Genomic DNA, 17,013 nt, shown 5'->3' with positions numbered 1-17,013 from the left:
CTACACGTCTATCCTTTGAGAGAGAGACTGCTATGCCAGTGATCATTCAACACAGAACCATCACCTAGGCAGTGATCATTCAACACAGAACCATCACCTGGGCAGTCACCCTTCAAGACAGAACCATCACCTGGGCAGTGACCATTCAAGACAGAACCATCACCCGGGCAGTGACCAGTCAACACAGAATCATCACCTGGGCTGTGACCAGTCAACACAGAATCATCATCACCAGAGCAGTGATCATTCAACACAGTGTTATCACCTGGGCAGTGAACATTTAACACAGAACCATCACCTGGGCAGTGATCATTCAACACAGGACCATCACCTGGGCAGTGACCAGTCAACACAGAATCCTCACCTGGGCAGTGACCATTTAACACAGAACCATCACCTGGGCAGTGATCATTCAACACAGGACCATCAACTGGGCAGTGACCATTCAACACAGAACCATACCTGGGCAGTGACCATTCAACGCAGAACCATCACCTGGGCAGTGACTATTCAACACAGGACCATCACCTGGGCAGTGACCATTCAACACAGAACCATACCTGGGCAGTGACTATTCAACACAGAATCATACCTGGGCAGTGACCATTCAATGCAGAATTATCATCACCAGAGTGGGTGACCATTCAAGACAGAATCACCACCTGGGCAGTGACCATTCAACACAGAATCCTCACCTGGGCAGTGACCATTCAACACAGAACCATCACTTGGGCAGAGACCATTCAACACAGAACCATCATCTGGGCAGTGACCATTCAACACAGAAACATCATCACCAGGTAATTGACCCTTCATCGCAGAATCATCATCACCTGGGCAGTGAGCAATCATCACAGAATCATCATCATCTGGTCAGTGACCATTCAACGCAGAGCTATCACCTGGGCAGTGACCATTCAACACAGAATCATCATCTGGGCAGTGACCCTTCCAAAGAAATGTGACTTCACAAGCAGATAAACATGCCCTATAACTCAGGAGGAAAAGATGAAGCTTTTCTGAGATATAACAACCCCGAGCTGCCAATCACTCGCATTCTGATCGAGGAAACTACATTTGTTCTGGGCACTGCAGCAACAGTAAAATGTTACTTGTTCTTTGGTAAATGAGTTGCCAGTGTATGGGGAAGGGCTGAAAGTACAAAACAGCTGCTTGACAATGCTCTATGAATTCAAACTGGGACCAAACAACCAAATCTTGCATTGGAAGAGAGAATCATCCTTGTAAAACCAATGCTTCTATCATGATGAGAGTTACAAGCAGAATGATGAAAGGAAGGCCTGTAATGTACACTTAAAACGAAATTAAGCAGCATCCAAACATTCATTTCAGAAACATTAAGCATTAAGGAACGAAATGAAAAGTAAAGAGTAATTTGCAGTTTACATTTAGCAACCACTGGTGGGACACAGTTATGTGATAAAGTCAAAATAATTGAGAAGAACAGGTTCATATATTGTAAACACTGTTAGCCAGAATCCTCACTGCTGTCAAAAAAAAGAGACTGAAATGCAGGTTTGCTATCTGTTTTTGTCACAGAGGAATGAGGACTTGAGGGACTAAACCAGCCCACCTGGCTTTCACTTTTAATATTGCAATAAAAAAAGGAACTGTCCTGCGAGGAATAGTCCAGCTGTAACAGTTTTCTGCTTTTCCTGCTGCTGTTGCATAGTGTGTTCTTGGGTGTTTGCTCTACTCTGCATTTAGGCAGTCCCGCCAGCTGGTGAGAAGATGATGGTGGAGCAGCTGATGCTTCCTTCTGCTGGGATCTCGACGCTGCGTCTTCACTGCCTGGAAAAGCCGAGGGATCTAACAGGTACACGCCAGAGTCACCGAGAGAGGAATTCTTCCCAAACTCATTTCCGGTGCAATCTTCCCAGTTCGCTGATACTTCCTCACAAGTTGGTTGTTTTTGTACCTTGTCGGTTGAGGCTTTCACATTGATCGCTTTCTTTTTTCTCTTTGAATAACCTGCTTTGCTTTTCCTCAAAACCATTTTGCTCTTTTCTCGTTTTGGCTTTCCCGTTTTTACAGTTTTTTCTACATCTGTATTCGGAATGGCGGTTTTCGGAGGGATACACTGGTCTGTATTTCCAGTCTGGGCCCGGTGCTTCTGGTGGGGACGTGGGCGCAGTCCAAAGGTCCGCTGCTGCACAGTATTGACAGATTTCTTTTCGTCAGTTTGGCTGGGCACTTTTTCTGCTCTTGTGATTTGTCTTTTTTCTTGAGCAAGTAGGTGTTTGACTTCAGAAACATTCTCTAAACACTGTCCATCGAACTTCGATCCAGAGTAAGGTGGGTTACAAGACAACTGAGCTTCTAAGTTAAACGACGAAGCACTTTTCATCATACTTTCCTTGTCATTTACAGAGACAACAGAGGGCTTGTACACCATTAAATCACTTGTTTTTACATTATCCTTGAAGGCTACAGGCTTTGGATCATGGCTCTCTCCACAGCCTCCATATTTGGGTGGGCTTACTGCCACGCAAGGCTGTGCTTGTAAGGAGCTTCTCTGGCATACCTTTGTGGTTTTCATGTAGGTTTTCTCCTGACTAATAAGACAGAGGTCCTGAATCAAGGTGGGAGATGTTTGTGATGTGCTATCTTTCAAATGTGTGGGAGTTCTTGGGGTGGAGGAAAGTTTTTGAAGCTCTGTCAAGATGGTAGAATATTGCTGCTGGTCAGGCATCCGTTTTAACTGCTCAGAAAGCTTCTTGTACTGATCACACTGCTCAGTTTTCAGAACTTCAACACATTCTTCGAGGAGCTGCAAACTGGATTTCAAATCTACGACCTCTGTATGTTTCTGTAGAAAGGAGGCAGCAGAAACAAAAACCCATTAGAATACATCATCTACAACAGTTGTTCTAAGCTTGGGTATTTAGCACACAGAATAAGCAATTTTCGCACTGTCTCGGTCCATGTTTTCCCTGCTTATGTATCACCTGCATAGAAAAATTACTTGCATGCAATCCTATTCCTCCATTGTGAGTATCTTCATTTAACCCCTCCCATGCTGATGACAAGCTCAGCTCGTAATCAGCCACGGTGCTCGTGTGCTGATGACGAGCTGAGCTCGTCATGGCCGTTAGAACGCTCACACGCGGGGATAATTCCCCTGCTGTGCTGAGCGTTCTAAGAAACGGACGTGGCACTGTGGCTGATGACGAGCTGAGCTCGTCATCAGCACCGGGGCGCAGTGCGCGCCCCCCCAACCCCCAGCACAGTGGGGGAATTACCCCCGCAGAGGAGGGGTTAAGTGTGTATTTTTTTTAACAACAAGGTTCTTATATTGGAAAGTGAGTGCTCTGGGATCCTGGTTAAAGTAAGGACCTGTAGGAAAGTGTCTCTTTTGATATTGTAAGTGCACAGGAATGCCATAGATAGTGCATGGGCTGGATACCTGCCACTATGAGTTTCCTAACTCCATGATGACGTCACTGTACCCTAAGATGTCTGGTACCATACATCTCGCCTTAATAAATCTTCACTAATGTCAGTGTTGGATTTATTAATAAATGCACACAGGAGACCCTTTAGAGGGTCACCTGAAAACCTACCAAGCACTGGTGTGGTCTTTGACTCGTCTTACCCAGCATGTCACTACCCGACATGTTTCTGACCTCATGGGAAGAGAGCCAGCGCTCTCGGAGGCTACGAAGAAAGCCTGCTCTGGGAAGAAGTGCTTCTCACCTCCTCAAGGCCAGGATGTCCTTCCAGGGCGAGAAGCTTCAAAGGCGATGCCGGCTTTAAAATCTTCACTGACCGAGGCAGCTCGATAGTGGAGGATGCCAACCCCCCCTTTCCTTCTCCATATTTGGCGGAGAAGGCAGGAAAATGTGTTAATTAGGAGGTAGGTCCCCATTCAGCCAGCACCACCAGGTGAGTTGGGTGATGTGGAGCCGACTTTTCATCTCCTTCCATCTTAGTTTGTGAGGGAATTAGCCAATTAGGGTCAGGGTAGTGCTCCTTCACACAGGAAGTGGTCACTTAGAGGGTGTAGACACCCTAAAGCTAGGTAGCCTATTGGCTACTACTTGTTACCCCCTTTAACACCCCATAAATTTAGTATTTAGGTGGCATCCCTGGATCCTGAACTTAGATTTGATGGACACAGAGAAGAAAAGGACACAGAAGAGCTGCTGACCCGAGGACTGAAGCCTTGCTGCAGAAAAATGGTGCCAAACCCTGTCTGCTGCCTTAAGGACTCTACAATCATGGTGTGTTGTCTTGTCCTGCATTGCAACTGTGATCTCCCCAAGAACCCTATAGCTCACTTAGCCTTCTCCAAATTGCCAAAGAACTCCCTTGGAACGGATGTACCACCCGCTGCAGCCACAGGCACCTAACTGCCGAATCCGGTTTTACGGACTAACTGCTCCCCGGCGACTCTAAAGCAACACCTGAACCAAAAGAGGTACATCAGCACCAGAGGATCAATTTTGTCTCCCCTCCAAGTGTGGAGACACCAGGTTTTACCGGAGCCGTGACGGACCAATACCCGGGGTACCAGACCTTCTGTAGCATTCACTGAGTCCAATCCGAACTCCAACTGCCCAGGAAGAAAGCACTTGTCTAGGACACCGAGACCCCTGTGACCCACTCCATGAGTAGCCCGGCAATCTCGAAATCTCCTCTCTAAGCCACCTGCTCCTGACCACGGGGATATCTTGCCGCACACTGTCCAGCTGACCTATCTTCACCCAGACTGACCAGCCTTGGTAAGGACAATCCAGCTGTGCTCCCATGGTACTGAGGCCCTTACAACATGCTCCCTGACTGGGACCCCTCAGACTTAGTGCAGTGTGTTTTCAAGTGGCCCCCTTCTTTGTAGCGTGCCAGCTATCAACGACATAAGCACCCTGCTCCTGGCTGAATTCAGGACACTCCGGAGAATCCACTGGTGGAACATTGGGTCTGGCCTTGCTAATTACCTAAATCCTAAAGGTGAACCTTGAGATTCAACTGTGTGATTTTATATGCATTTTTCTCTTTTCTCCCATTGACTTCAATGGTGTGTAATTGTGCACAAAAGTAATTTATTTTGCGTACTGAAAAATTCATAACTTAAAAAGTACTTACTCTAGAACAAAGTTATTGTCTGAAAAATTACATGAAAATTTGTGTTATGTTTATAAATTGGTCTTAAATTTATTCTTGAGTGTGTGTTTCAGTAGGCCCATGAGACAAGAAAGTATTGGGTGAGAAAAGTAGCCTAAAACATCTGACAACCATGTCAGTGACAACCATGATACCGTTTCAAATAATCTCTGGTAGCTGTAAACAAAGGAAAATATACACTTAGGTCTATGGAGTCTTGGTGATGAACCCCATTCACCTTTGACTAAAACATTTTGATAGTCTTCTCATACTGTGATTCAAAATTCCAAGAGTTATAAACATAAAGAAATCCAAGAAAGTTCCTTACTAGGTAGCAGCTTCCATGTGACGTAAAGATTGCTAAACACGCACTCCACACACACTTTCATGGATGAATCCGATTTCTCAATATTACTTGACTTCATGGTATATCATCAGTTCACTTGAAACTAGTTTGAGTCAGTTATATAAAAATACATGGAATAACTTCAACTAAGTAAGCTAAGGAACATTACAAAAAGTTGAACCTACATTCAAAAGTTTCTGCTCAATATTCAGTAAAGTCTGTTCAGTCATTGTTTTAGATTTCAAAGCATTCAGTATCGAAGCATAGTGGTCAGCATTCTCTTGTACTAAAAAAAAAAGGAAATGCATTTATATTGAAGAAATGGAAGCATATCAGTATAATCGTAAATTAAATACACAACACCTACAACGCACTAATAGATGTCCTTTATTAAGGAAAAAGGGGCCTTGTTTGATATGTTATTGTAGGGAATGCGTTTTTTTTCTGTACCATACAGTGGATGCTTTCTCTATTTCTACCTGTCATGTTTGCTCACACTTTAGGCACTGCCCTGAAGAATATAAGGCACATTGCAAACCTTGCTATTACTCAAGCTAAAAGTGCACTCTATGTAATAATTGATACACATACAGCTTCTATGTGTCCCTTAAGTCAGATGTGAAATTTCTTGGAAATGGACTACAGGGGACTATTTCTAGGTAAAATATCAAGACAATACCAAAAAGTAATGAATTACTTCCATAAACTTTCAAACTCTTATACCAACAAGGTTGTGCTGGACATAATCAAGCTTTTTCTCTTGGATAACCTAATCTACAAACCGCACCTATAAAATACCAAAATGTTCATACTTACAGCACAAAACAAAAAGAAAGTCAGAGTTAACAATAGAATAATACCACATCTGCTCTTTAAATAAATGTTTTTTAAAATGATAGCTGGTGTAGTGCTTTGTAGATATGAGGAGCTGGAACTTTCAGGTCTCTGACAGACTCCGCATGAGAATGACAATCATTTGGGTGTGGTTAATAAAGTTCATGATGCAGCGCGGGGGTTAACAGTTGCAATCTGAAGACTAAAGAGGTGCACCACAGAGCTTCGTGTGGTGGATGGTCATTTGCATGCTACTGGGCTAGGGAGCAAGCTACAACTGGCAACGTGTTAGGAGATCTGTAACCTGAAGTAACAAGAGTGCTCTCCCTGAGAGTTTGCTGAGGTCCAGCAGACTGCTCATGGGTGCCACGTGTGCCTCAGTCGAAGTGAAGCAGCCAACAGATGGCGTATATGGAGTCAAAGCGTCACACTAGCCGGTGCAAGTCTTTCAAAGAAGGTGAAGGCTCTATGCAAAGTTCAGTCACAGTCGGCCCAGAACGTCCTGGTAAGGCCTAAAGAAGAGGTACTGTGCGGCAGTATAATACACAACCTGCCTACACATAGTACGAAAGCGCTCAAGTCCAGCCGCGGTCGGTAGTGGGCGTACCTGCCAGGTGTTGACGTTAGGAGGGGGAGGGGCAGGGTGAGAGGTAGTAAACTATGGATTACGGAGGTTTACAGTTAAGTAAACATATAAATAAATAAAACAAATTTTGTTGCGCGCACTGCATCGCTTTTGGGATACTAGAAAGAGGCCCACTTTAATTGAAGAGATGAGGCAGTACCACTTGACCCACAGCTGCATCCTCCTGCTTGGTAGAATGCATTCATTAGTGCTGCGTGAAAGTGTAGACACTATTCCATGTTGCAGCATGGCAAATTTTCACCAGTGTCACTCAAGCGAAAAGAGCTGCCAACGTGGACTCGGCATTGGTTGAATGGGCTTAGTTCTTCTTGTTAAGGGCTTGTTAGCCATAACTGCTGTTCCCTCCTGGCCCTGTCCGTAAGCTACCAGTAGCTGATCAGTCTTTTTTTATATACTTTGTCTTATGCAGGTAGAATTTTAAACATATTTTTACATGCAGCTTGTGCAACACTTGCTCTGCTGGAGTAGATGGATTTGGGAAAAAGGCTGACGTGTTACTGTTTCATTAACATGGAACTGCATCAGGCTTTTTGGAAAAAAAGTTGGGTTTGTCCGCAGAGCCACATAATTCTCTGTGACATGAAGAAATGGTTCCGGCACTGTAAAAGCTTGGATTTCGCGAACTCTCCTCGTATAGGGGCATGGCCAAGATGGTGGCCTCAGCAGATGCAGTCTGAAGATAGCCGCTATCCACCTGTTAAAAGATCCAAATTCAAGATGCCCATCCAGCAGCGGGGAGCCGCTTAAGATGCCATCAGGGGGAGACAAATAAGGAGGACAAAACAGGAGGTGCCAACTGATGCATCCCTCCCGGGAATTGCTGCGGGGATGCCCGGGTGAGTGGCTGAGAAGTGCCATGCCCTGGACGAGGCCAAACAGGTGACTGACTGGTGCCTGCAGCGCTCTGGGATAAATAACGACACTCCCGGCTGCCCTTCATCTGTCAAAAGAGACAGTGCTACACGCCTCTGTGGAGGCAGACACAGCGGGAGGCCCAGGAAGGGAGTGCAGTGCAGGAGGCCCTAGAGTGGAAGGATTGAGCCGGGGCCACTGAGGCGAGGGCTGCAGCGCGAAGAAAAGGATCTTCTGGGAGTCAGGATCTGATACCTGCCAACCAGTGAAGAGACCCGCAGAACGAAGGCCCTGTGAGTGAGAGCCAGGCAGACAGAGGGGTCTAGTGCAGCAGGGGCAGACCTGAAATTTATAAGCATGACACACACACCTGTCGGGGCACCCCTGAGGGATACTAAGACTGAGTGGCGGCGGGGATCAGTGCTGTCCCCCTCCTTCCCACTGCAGCAAATAGAGACAGTGCTAACCTGGGACCCGGCATACGACCGACATGATGTGTCGCTCAAGGCCTGGGCCGAGAAGACAGAGTCGAGACCTCGAGCAACAATGTTCCAACCTATAACCAGAAGTTAGATCAGCGTGCCCACTCGTGGAAGCACACCTGTGGGGCACGAAGCAGACAGGCCCAACTAGACACCACAGGCTAACAGAGCAGGGGCTACAGCGCGGGCACAAGACTTGACCAGGAGGCTGTTCTGCAACCCAGCTGACCAAGGATGGACCTGCAGAAATAACGGCCCACAAGTGAGGTGGACTGCAGGGGGTCGCCCCGAGATTCCAGGAGGGTATGCTAGCCATAGGCTCCTGGATGTTGAGGAACTGCCTAAAATTAAACTCGGACAAGACCGAGGTCATGATCTTTGGCAACCTTTCCCCGGGATGGTCGGACAACTGGTGGCCAATTGAAATGGGCCCCCCCCCAGAACTGGTTGCCAGGGTCGGAAACCTCGGAGTCATGTTTGATGCCAAACTGACATTCCACCACCATGTCAACACAGTGGTTTCCTCCTCTTTCTTCATCCTTAGGAAAATTAAAAAGCTACTCCCATATCTACCTGCAGCTGCAGGAAAAACCCTCATAACCACCTTAATCTTTTCCAAATTGGATTACTGCAACGCCCTCTTACTTCAACGCTCAATTACAGGTTTTAAATAAATTGCAGTCTATCCAAAATGCGGAAGCTAGAGTTTTACTCTCCATTCCCAAACACCATTCAGTCTCGGCAGCCATACGTCAACTCCATTGGTTGCGTGTCAGAAGCCGCATAAAAATTAAGGCTCTCTGCATTGCCTACAAAGCTATTCACAACTCCGGACCACGATTTCTCAGAAAGGCGTTCGCGATTTATACCCCCAAAAGGCCTCTTCGTTCATCTCTGACCTGCCTCCTACCAGTCCCACGCACCAGAACAGTCGCCTGGAGAGATAGACGCTTCCTAGTGGCCACCGCGAGGCTCTGGAACACCCTCCCCTCCCCCATCAAAACTAGCCACACCCTTTTAATTTTCAAAAAACAATTGAAAACCTGGCTCTTTGACCAATGATCTCCTTCAGCATGATGTATGTCAACTTGATAATCCAATGCGCCGAGACACCTTCGGGTATTTGTGCGCAATACAAATCCAATAAACATAAACATAAACATATACAGTGAAAAAAGCCCAAATTGGAAAACTATATACATGGAACATTGGCTGGCCACTATATACAATATGCTATATACTAGCAGTCCTCCCTAATCAACAAGCAGCACAGCTGTGAGACACATTAAATGAGTCAGAGGAGCGCTGTTTAGGGCACATTATGTATAGGTCACCGATTGATGCTCGTAAGGAAAATCTCTAGAAAAGAAAAACGAAACAAAAAAAAACCTGGGCGAACCATGCATACAAATGAAGAGACTCCAGGTCTGGGTGACATACTTGGCCCTTGTCTCTGCTCAGGAGAGAGGGAGATGGTTGGCGTATGAGTCTCGATTCCGACAACAGGAGAAGGTCTGGCCGCCAGTAATGCCTGGGCAATAGTGATGCTATGAGTATAAGATAGCAGGATTCCATTTTCATGTTGGTCAGCACCCTGGGAATTAATAGGATGGTGGAAAGGGGTAAGCATATATCTCTGATCATCGCATTAAAAGGGCATTCCCACACGACCCTGGGAGAGGAAATCTGCTAGCATAGGACTGGCATTTGGTGTTCTCTCTCACGGCAAACAGGTCTAAAGCTGTCTTTCCCCACATCCGAAACACCTTGTTGAGCTGGCACTGTTCTAATTCCCATCTGTGGCAACGAGATTGGTTTCTGCTTAACATATCAGCCAGCGTGTTGTGCAGCCCTCTGACATGTTCAGCCCTGAGCGAGATTCCGTGTTGCATCGTCCAGTCCCGCAGCTTTTGCGCTTCCTGTGATAGCGTGATGGACCTGGTTCCTCCTTGTCTGTTGACGTAGTACATGCTGGTTGTATTGTCCATATGACGGCACAGCAAGAAAGCTTGAAGAGATAGAAAGATGGCCTTGAGCTCTAAGCGTTGCTTTAGCTTTTGCACGCTGGACTATTTTCCCTGGAATTGAAAACTCCTAGAGATGGCCTCCCCAGCTATCCATAGAGGCATCAGTGGTTAAAATGAAATCTGCGATAGATTGAAGGGGAGTAAGTCACTTTGAGAGATTTGGTTTGTGAAACTCCTATTGCAGGGCTTCTTTCTTGCTTGTTGTGATCTGTATTGTATAGTCGAAGGATCCCGAGGCCTGCAGCCATTGCTTCTGTAGTACTCCCTGAAGAGGCCTTATTTTTTGCCTGGCTAGTGGCACTAGATCTATCGCTGATGTACACGCGATCTATATGTCCGAACTGAAATGGACCCCTTTTTTGACATTTCTTGCTATCTGCTGCAACGGTATCTGCCTCTCTTGCGATGGGTGAGCTTTGCAGTGGATAGTGTCCATTGTAGCTCCCAGAATTGTTATCATTTGACCGGAAAGAAGGGAAGATTTTTCTTTGTTTACAATGAGGCCTAGAGACCGGAATAACTAAAGCCAGGCCTTTGTAGTTTGCTTGGCCTGCAGTGCTGTTGGTGCTTTGAGCAGCCAGTTGTCCAGGTATGGAAATACCTGGCGACCTTGAGATCGAAGGGCTGCGGCAACTGGGGCAAGGCACTTGGTAAAAATTCTTGCTGCAGACTTGAGGCCAAACTGGAGTACTTTGAATTGGTAATGGGTACCAATTACCGTAAATCTCAAAAATATCTGATGTTTCTGAGGATAGTCACATGAAAATAAGCGTCTTCCATGTCTTGCGAGGTCATGTACTCTGTTGAGCCGATGTAGAATCCCAAAGAGTGTTACCATTCTGAACGTCTATTTTCTGAGGAACTTGTTGAGACCCCTGAGATCCGAAATCGATCTCCATTCCCCTGATTTCTTTTTAAATCAAGAAAAAAGGGGAATAGAAACCTTTTTTTCTTTGTGATGAAGGGACCTCTTTTATCGCTCCTTTGGAGAGCATGACCGGAGCTTCCTTGCACAGTAAGTGAAGACGAGGGGAGGCTTCTCTGGGTGGAGTTTTCGGTGGGCAATTAGTGAATTCCAGGGTGCGTGCAAAGGTGATGAGGTCTAACACCCACTGATCTGTCATTATATTGCGCCACTGTTGTACATGGATGGAAATGTTCGCACTCGCAGTTTGGGAGGGGGGGGGAAGCTGATACCTGAACAAGATCATTGTTTCCTGCTGGAGTTACGACCTTGCGAAGGCATTCTTTTGCGGCCTCCTTGGTGAGACAAAACAGCCGTCGAAGACTGGCGTTAAGCTGGGGGTTGTAACTCTGTGTGTATTGAGGCTAATAAGGGTGATGCTTTAGAGTTCTCTGGTAACCTCCTTTGTATGAGGTAAAACCTCTTCCTCCAGCTCTTGAATGGCACTTAACGATATTGCAGTGTGCCTAATGATTTTTCCACGTCTGTATTCGTCCAAAAGTGCCTCATCGATATACTTTCCAAACAGGGACTCCTCGTCAAAAGACATATCCAAGATTTTTGGCTGCACCTCTGGCCTAAAGGTGATGGCCTTTAACCACCCCTGTCTTCTGAGCACAGCGGCACCTGCCAACTGTCGAAAGTCAGTGTTGGCTACGTTGAGTGAGCAGTTGATGGTTTCCGATGCTGCACATCCATCTTTGAACAGGATTGTTCTTGATTCCGGACTACAAACCTCTGATATCTGATCCACCACAGCACCCCTATCCAACCACATCTGGTGGTCAAAGCAACCAATGCTGGTTAAAGCATTAACCACCCTAATAGTAAATGTGGCCATAGCGGAAAAGCACTTTCCAAGAATGTCCATCCTACATCCCTCTTTATCAGGTGGAATAGTGATTGAGAAGGCAACGTTCTTGGATCTCCTTTGCGCCACTTGGGCGATGGCCAAATCTGGCCTGGGAAGTTTTATGAGGCAGGAAGGAGAATCCTCCAGAGACCTGTAGTTCTTCTCAATACAAGGGAGTACCGGAGATATGGTGACTGGTGTTCTCATAATCTTGATGCCTTCTTGCCATATAAAATCTATGATAGGTATGGAGCGCACAGACTTCCTGGTCATACAGGTCACAATCGGTCTGTTTGACCGCCATTGGACGATGAAACCTGGTGGATGCTCTCTCTATCAGATAATGAAATCCTCCAATGTCTTCTGGGTAAGAATATGATGGTAGGTGTGGAGGAGGGGAGGGCGCTGGTATGGTATAGTCCTCCCAAGGATCTGGTGCAGAGATATTATCTGGGAGCTCATCATCTTCTCTCTCTTCACCCTGCGACAGGGACTTTTGTTTGGGGCGAGGAGAAATCGCAGGTGTGACTGCAGGTGGCAAAACTGGCGAACCTGGTGGATCCACCTGAAGCAGTGGTCTCTCAGGCTCAGTTCCTTTCAGGGGAAAGCACTGTCTGTAATCCGCCAACATCACCTTGTATCAGAGAAGGCAGTAGGTGGGCCCTGTCTCTGGGATGTGGTACCGGTTGAAAACCATATTGACCTTGATGATGAGGTGGAACCACATAACACTGCTGATAGTACTGACTTTCGTCATGATAATTCTCATCCTCCTCATCCTCGTCTTCTAGACATTTCACGTGCAGCTCTGATAACCTATGCGCGACACCAAAAACACCATCATTATCATCTTCATCAGAGTCCTGTATGTCTAAGACACCTTACTGTACTCAGACATGGTGGGACATAAGAAAGTCTTGGTAACCTTTGTTACCTGGGTAACCCTCATCGACGGTGGCATTGATGGAAAAATCATAGCTGAAAGGGCAGATTTTATCGTTGACGATGTCTTCGTTGACGTTGTCGATGGTGTTGCCGTCATTGATGGTATTGCTGTCCATGGTAGTGTCGCTGACGTTGTGGTCCTCGACAGGGTGCTCGTCGATGGGACGCCTTCCGAAGAATCACTGCTCGACGGTATCTTCATTAGGTTTCTTTGCCGATGAACTTCTTTGACGACTGGAATACGTCGACGGTCGTCGATGGAGATCCCAAAGTGGACGGGCTCTTAGAGAGTGAACTTCTCAGTATTGGTGTTGCGTCACGGTTGCTGTCATTGATGGTGCTGACTATGTCACACTTTTCATTGTCTACTAGTGTGGTAATATCATCAACAATGGTTTTTGCCAGATTTTTGCCTCACAGGATCTGAGGAGGAGGAGGCTCTTGGACGGTGCTTGCCCTTTCTGGAAGACATGGAGGGAACAGACAAGGTAGGCTCTGAGGAGTACTTCACAACTTTTTCACTCCAAGAGCCTTTGGAATCCTGAGCAGGTTTATGGTGGTTCCTACCTTCTCCAGAGGAATTGTCCCTTAACCTGGCCCTCTTGTGAGACGTGGAGGATCTCTCACTCTCTTCATCGACCTAAAGTGTTTAATACTTAGTGGTCTGGAGCCACAAAGGTAGCCTTCCCTCTCTATCCTTGAGAGTTTTTGAGGAGAAGGTACAGCAGATCTTGCATTCCCTCACCTCATGTTCAGAGTGGAGGCAATATGAACACTCCTTGTGTGGATCATCCACTTGGATCCTTTTGTCTGTCACAGGTTTTACATGGGCGGAAAAGGCCTCATTTGTCAGACATGGTGTTAAGACTGTAGAAAATTCCAAAGGTTGTAGAAACTGAGTAGCACTAAGGGTATCTCACTTCCACACACTGTGCGGTGAAAATCTGAGGGAATATGCCTCTACTGGGAGTGCTGACAGCTGATTGGCTGTGATTCAGCATTAGGTCCTTTTTTAAAAAGGACATAGATAGGTTATCAATAACATGGCCTTGGGCCATTATAGCCTAAGATATTTGTTGAATACAGCTTGATTACTTTACTGTGGGACTCCCATCTCTATGACGGGGAATGATTCAAGCATGTGAATCTATGAAAGATACCCCAATACTGGGTAACCCGCAACACGTTCTTTTCAATCATTTAAAGCTAATCTTTAGTCACAGCAATGTCCATAACATTTGTGCTTCCACCATTAGAAACAGGATAGGCCTCCTTTGACCTATTTTTTTAAAACCATAAAATGGTGTCTAATTAATAGAGTGTGACTACACTGCAACGCCTGACAAAAGGCAAAGCTGAGTTCAAGAGCTCAATGACGGCAAGGAAAAAATATACTGTTACTTTAAGGAGCGAGCAGCTTCCCTTTCCAGAATGCACTGTACTGGCAGTTTGCCTCACAGCCTTAGTTTGTTTTTCCCGTTAATGCTGAGAAGATCTAAGAACACTCTCAGGGTTTCTTTACCCTGTTTATGCTTAACTTTTTGTTACAAAAAGTTTTTTTTCTCCATTTGAGGTCTTTGAAGCCATTATACATTTCTCTCTCATTTTGTACATTAAAAGTGCTGATTATTTTCACAAAAATGCCACCACTTTTCATGAAATGCCCTTCATGTAGATGAAAAAAGGGGTGATCAGACTCACATTCTGTGTTTGTTGTCTGTCTTCCTGACTCTTAGTCAATAAATGAGAGCAAGTGTTGTCAAGAGATGTCAAAAAGAGCCCTAAAAGACAGTGAGAGCATTAGCCTCAGAGAGGAGCTTGTGAAAGTGTACCAGGAAAAAGAGAAGAACAAGCATTGGAAATGCAAGAGGTCTCGGATTTATTTGAGTTAGAGCTAATGGCATTGTAAATAGCAATGTCTTTTAGCCATGTGTTATGGAGTGTATGCATGTGGTGTGTAGTGGAATTATGTGGATTGTATTGGAATTGTAGCAATGGCGCCATGCTGCGCTTTAGATGAATATGTTTAAAAGTAAAGTGCACCATACCGCGACTGCTACAATAGTTAATTGTGGATGCGTTAACAATTGATGTGTGCACTGATGGCTCACTCTGCTGTCTCTCATGCTGTTACTCTCACTCTGCTGTCACTCATGCTATCACTCTCACTCTGCTGTCACTCGTGCTGTCACTCTCTCTCTGCTGTCTCTCATGCTGTCACTCTCTCTCTGCTGTCACTCTCACTCTGCTGGCTCTCATGCGGTCACACTCACTCTGCTGTATCTCATGCGGTCACTCTCACTCTGCTGTCACTCTCACTCTGCTGTCTCTCATGCGGTCACACTCACTCTGCTGTATCTCATGCGGTCACTCTCACTCTGCTGTCACTCTCACTCTGCTGTCACTCATGCTGTCACTCTCACTCTGCTGTCACTCATGCCGTCACTCTCACTCTGCTGTCACTTTCACTCTGCTGTCACTCATGCTGTCACTCTCACTCTGCTGTCACTCTCACTCTGCTGTCACTCTCACTCTACTGTCACTTTCACTCTGCTGTCACTCTCACTCTGCTGTCACTCATGCTGAAACTCACTCTGCTGTCACTCATGCTGTCACTCTCACTCTGCTGTCACTTATGCTGTCACTCTCACTATGCTGTCACACATGCTGTCACTGTCACTCTGTTGTCACTCATGATGTCACTCTCACTCTGCTGTCACTGTCACTCTCACTCTGCTCTCACTCTGCTGTCTCTCACCCTGCTGTCTCGCACTCTGCTGTCAATATTACTCTGCTGTCTCTCACTCTGCTGTCACTCTCACTCTGCTGTCACTCATGCTGTCACTCTCACTCTGCTGTCTCTCACTTTGCTGTTACTCTCACTTTGCTGTCACTCATGCTGTCACTCTCACTCTGCTCTCACTCAGCTGTCACTCTCACTCTGCTGATACTCTCACTCTGCTGTCACTCTCACTCTGCTGTCACTCTCACTCTGCTGTCACTCTCACTCTGCTGTCTCTCACTTTGCTGTTACTCTCACTTTGCTGTCACTCATGCTGTCACTCTCACTCTGCTGTCACTCTCACTCTGCTCTCACTCAGCTGTCACTCTCACTCTGCTGATACTCTCACTCTGTTATCACTCTCACTCTGCTGTCACTCTCACTCTGCCGTCACTCTCACTCTGCTGTCACTCTCACTCTGCTGTCACTCATGCTGTCACTCTCACTCTGCTGTCACTCTCACTCTGCTGTCACTGTCACTCATGCTGTCACTCTCACTCTGCTGTCACTCTTACTCTGCTGTTACTCACACTTTGCTGTCACTCACACTCTGCTGTCACTCACACTCTGCTGTCACTCACACTCTGCTGTCACTCTCACTCTGCTGTCACTCTCACTCTGCGCTGTGACCTCTGCACTGGGAGTGCTGGTTGTTATCTCCTGACGAGAAAAAGGAGAAACAACCGAGCAAAACCAAATTTACAGCAGAAAAGACTTTGTATGCCAGGGTGTGTCGGCTTTCTGACACGTCAGTTTTATTTAAACCAAAAGTCAGGTAAAGGGAACAGATCTGCCATGCCCTCTACTGTATGCAGACATTTGTATTGGTCACGACCGCGTGCATCTTTCTTTTAGGTAACAGAAATATTGTAGTTTCTTCTTTTAAATAAACTAAACCCCTCCAGGTTATTCTGCCAGCTTGTCTATGTAGCGGTTCCTACGACAGTCTGGCGGCTTCCAGGCACTGGATCTTAAGGTGTGCTACTATTGCAACCAGACGGTGCGCATGTTATCGACTTTTAGAGCATAAAAGCTTAAGTCAGTCCCAAAGAATTTGATTCCACAGGGCCTAGTAGTTGATCTTTGAAAGTTCATACACTATTTCACGTTATTGCCCGTTTCTTTGTTTTTCCGGTGGAAGGTAAATATGACGTGCCA

At 46.1% G+C, this 17,013-nt stretch overlaps 1 protein-coding gene across 1 annotated transcript in view; it reads right to left on the bottom strand.

Annotated features, from left to right (window-relative positions):
* Window positions 1-1,286: 1,286 nt before the first annotated feature.
* IHO1 (interactor of HORMAD1 1) overlaps window positions 1,287-17,013 on the bottom strand; it is a 375,692-nt gene continuing 359,965 nt past the window's right edge. Inside the window, exons 7-8 of the mRNA XM_078659321.1 lie at window positions 5,656-5,756; window positions 1,287-2,830 (exon numbers count right to left, since the gene is read on the bottom strand). Of these exons, the coding sequence (XP_078515447.1) occupies window positions 1,490-2,830; window positions 5,656-5,756 (1,442 nt within the window). The 3' untranslated portion in view covers window positions 1,287-1,489. The remainder of the gene's footprint in view (window positions 2,831-5,655; window positions 5,757-17,013) is intronic.

The sequence above is a fragment of the Lissotriton helveticus genome, chromosome 9, assembly GCF_964261635.1.
Source record: "Lissotriton helveticus chromosome 9, aLisHel1.1, whole genome shotgun sequence".
NCBI lineage: Eukaryota > Metazoa > Chordata > Amphibia > Caudata > Salamandridae > Lissotriton > Lissotriton helveticus.
The sequence above is the reverse complement of the archived record's forward strand: the minus strand, read 5'-3'. Positions and strand labels throughout refer to the sequence as shown.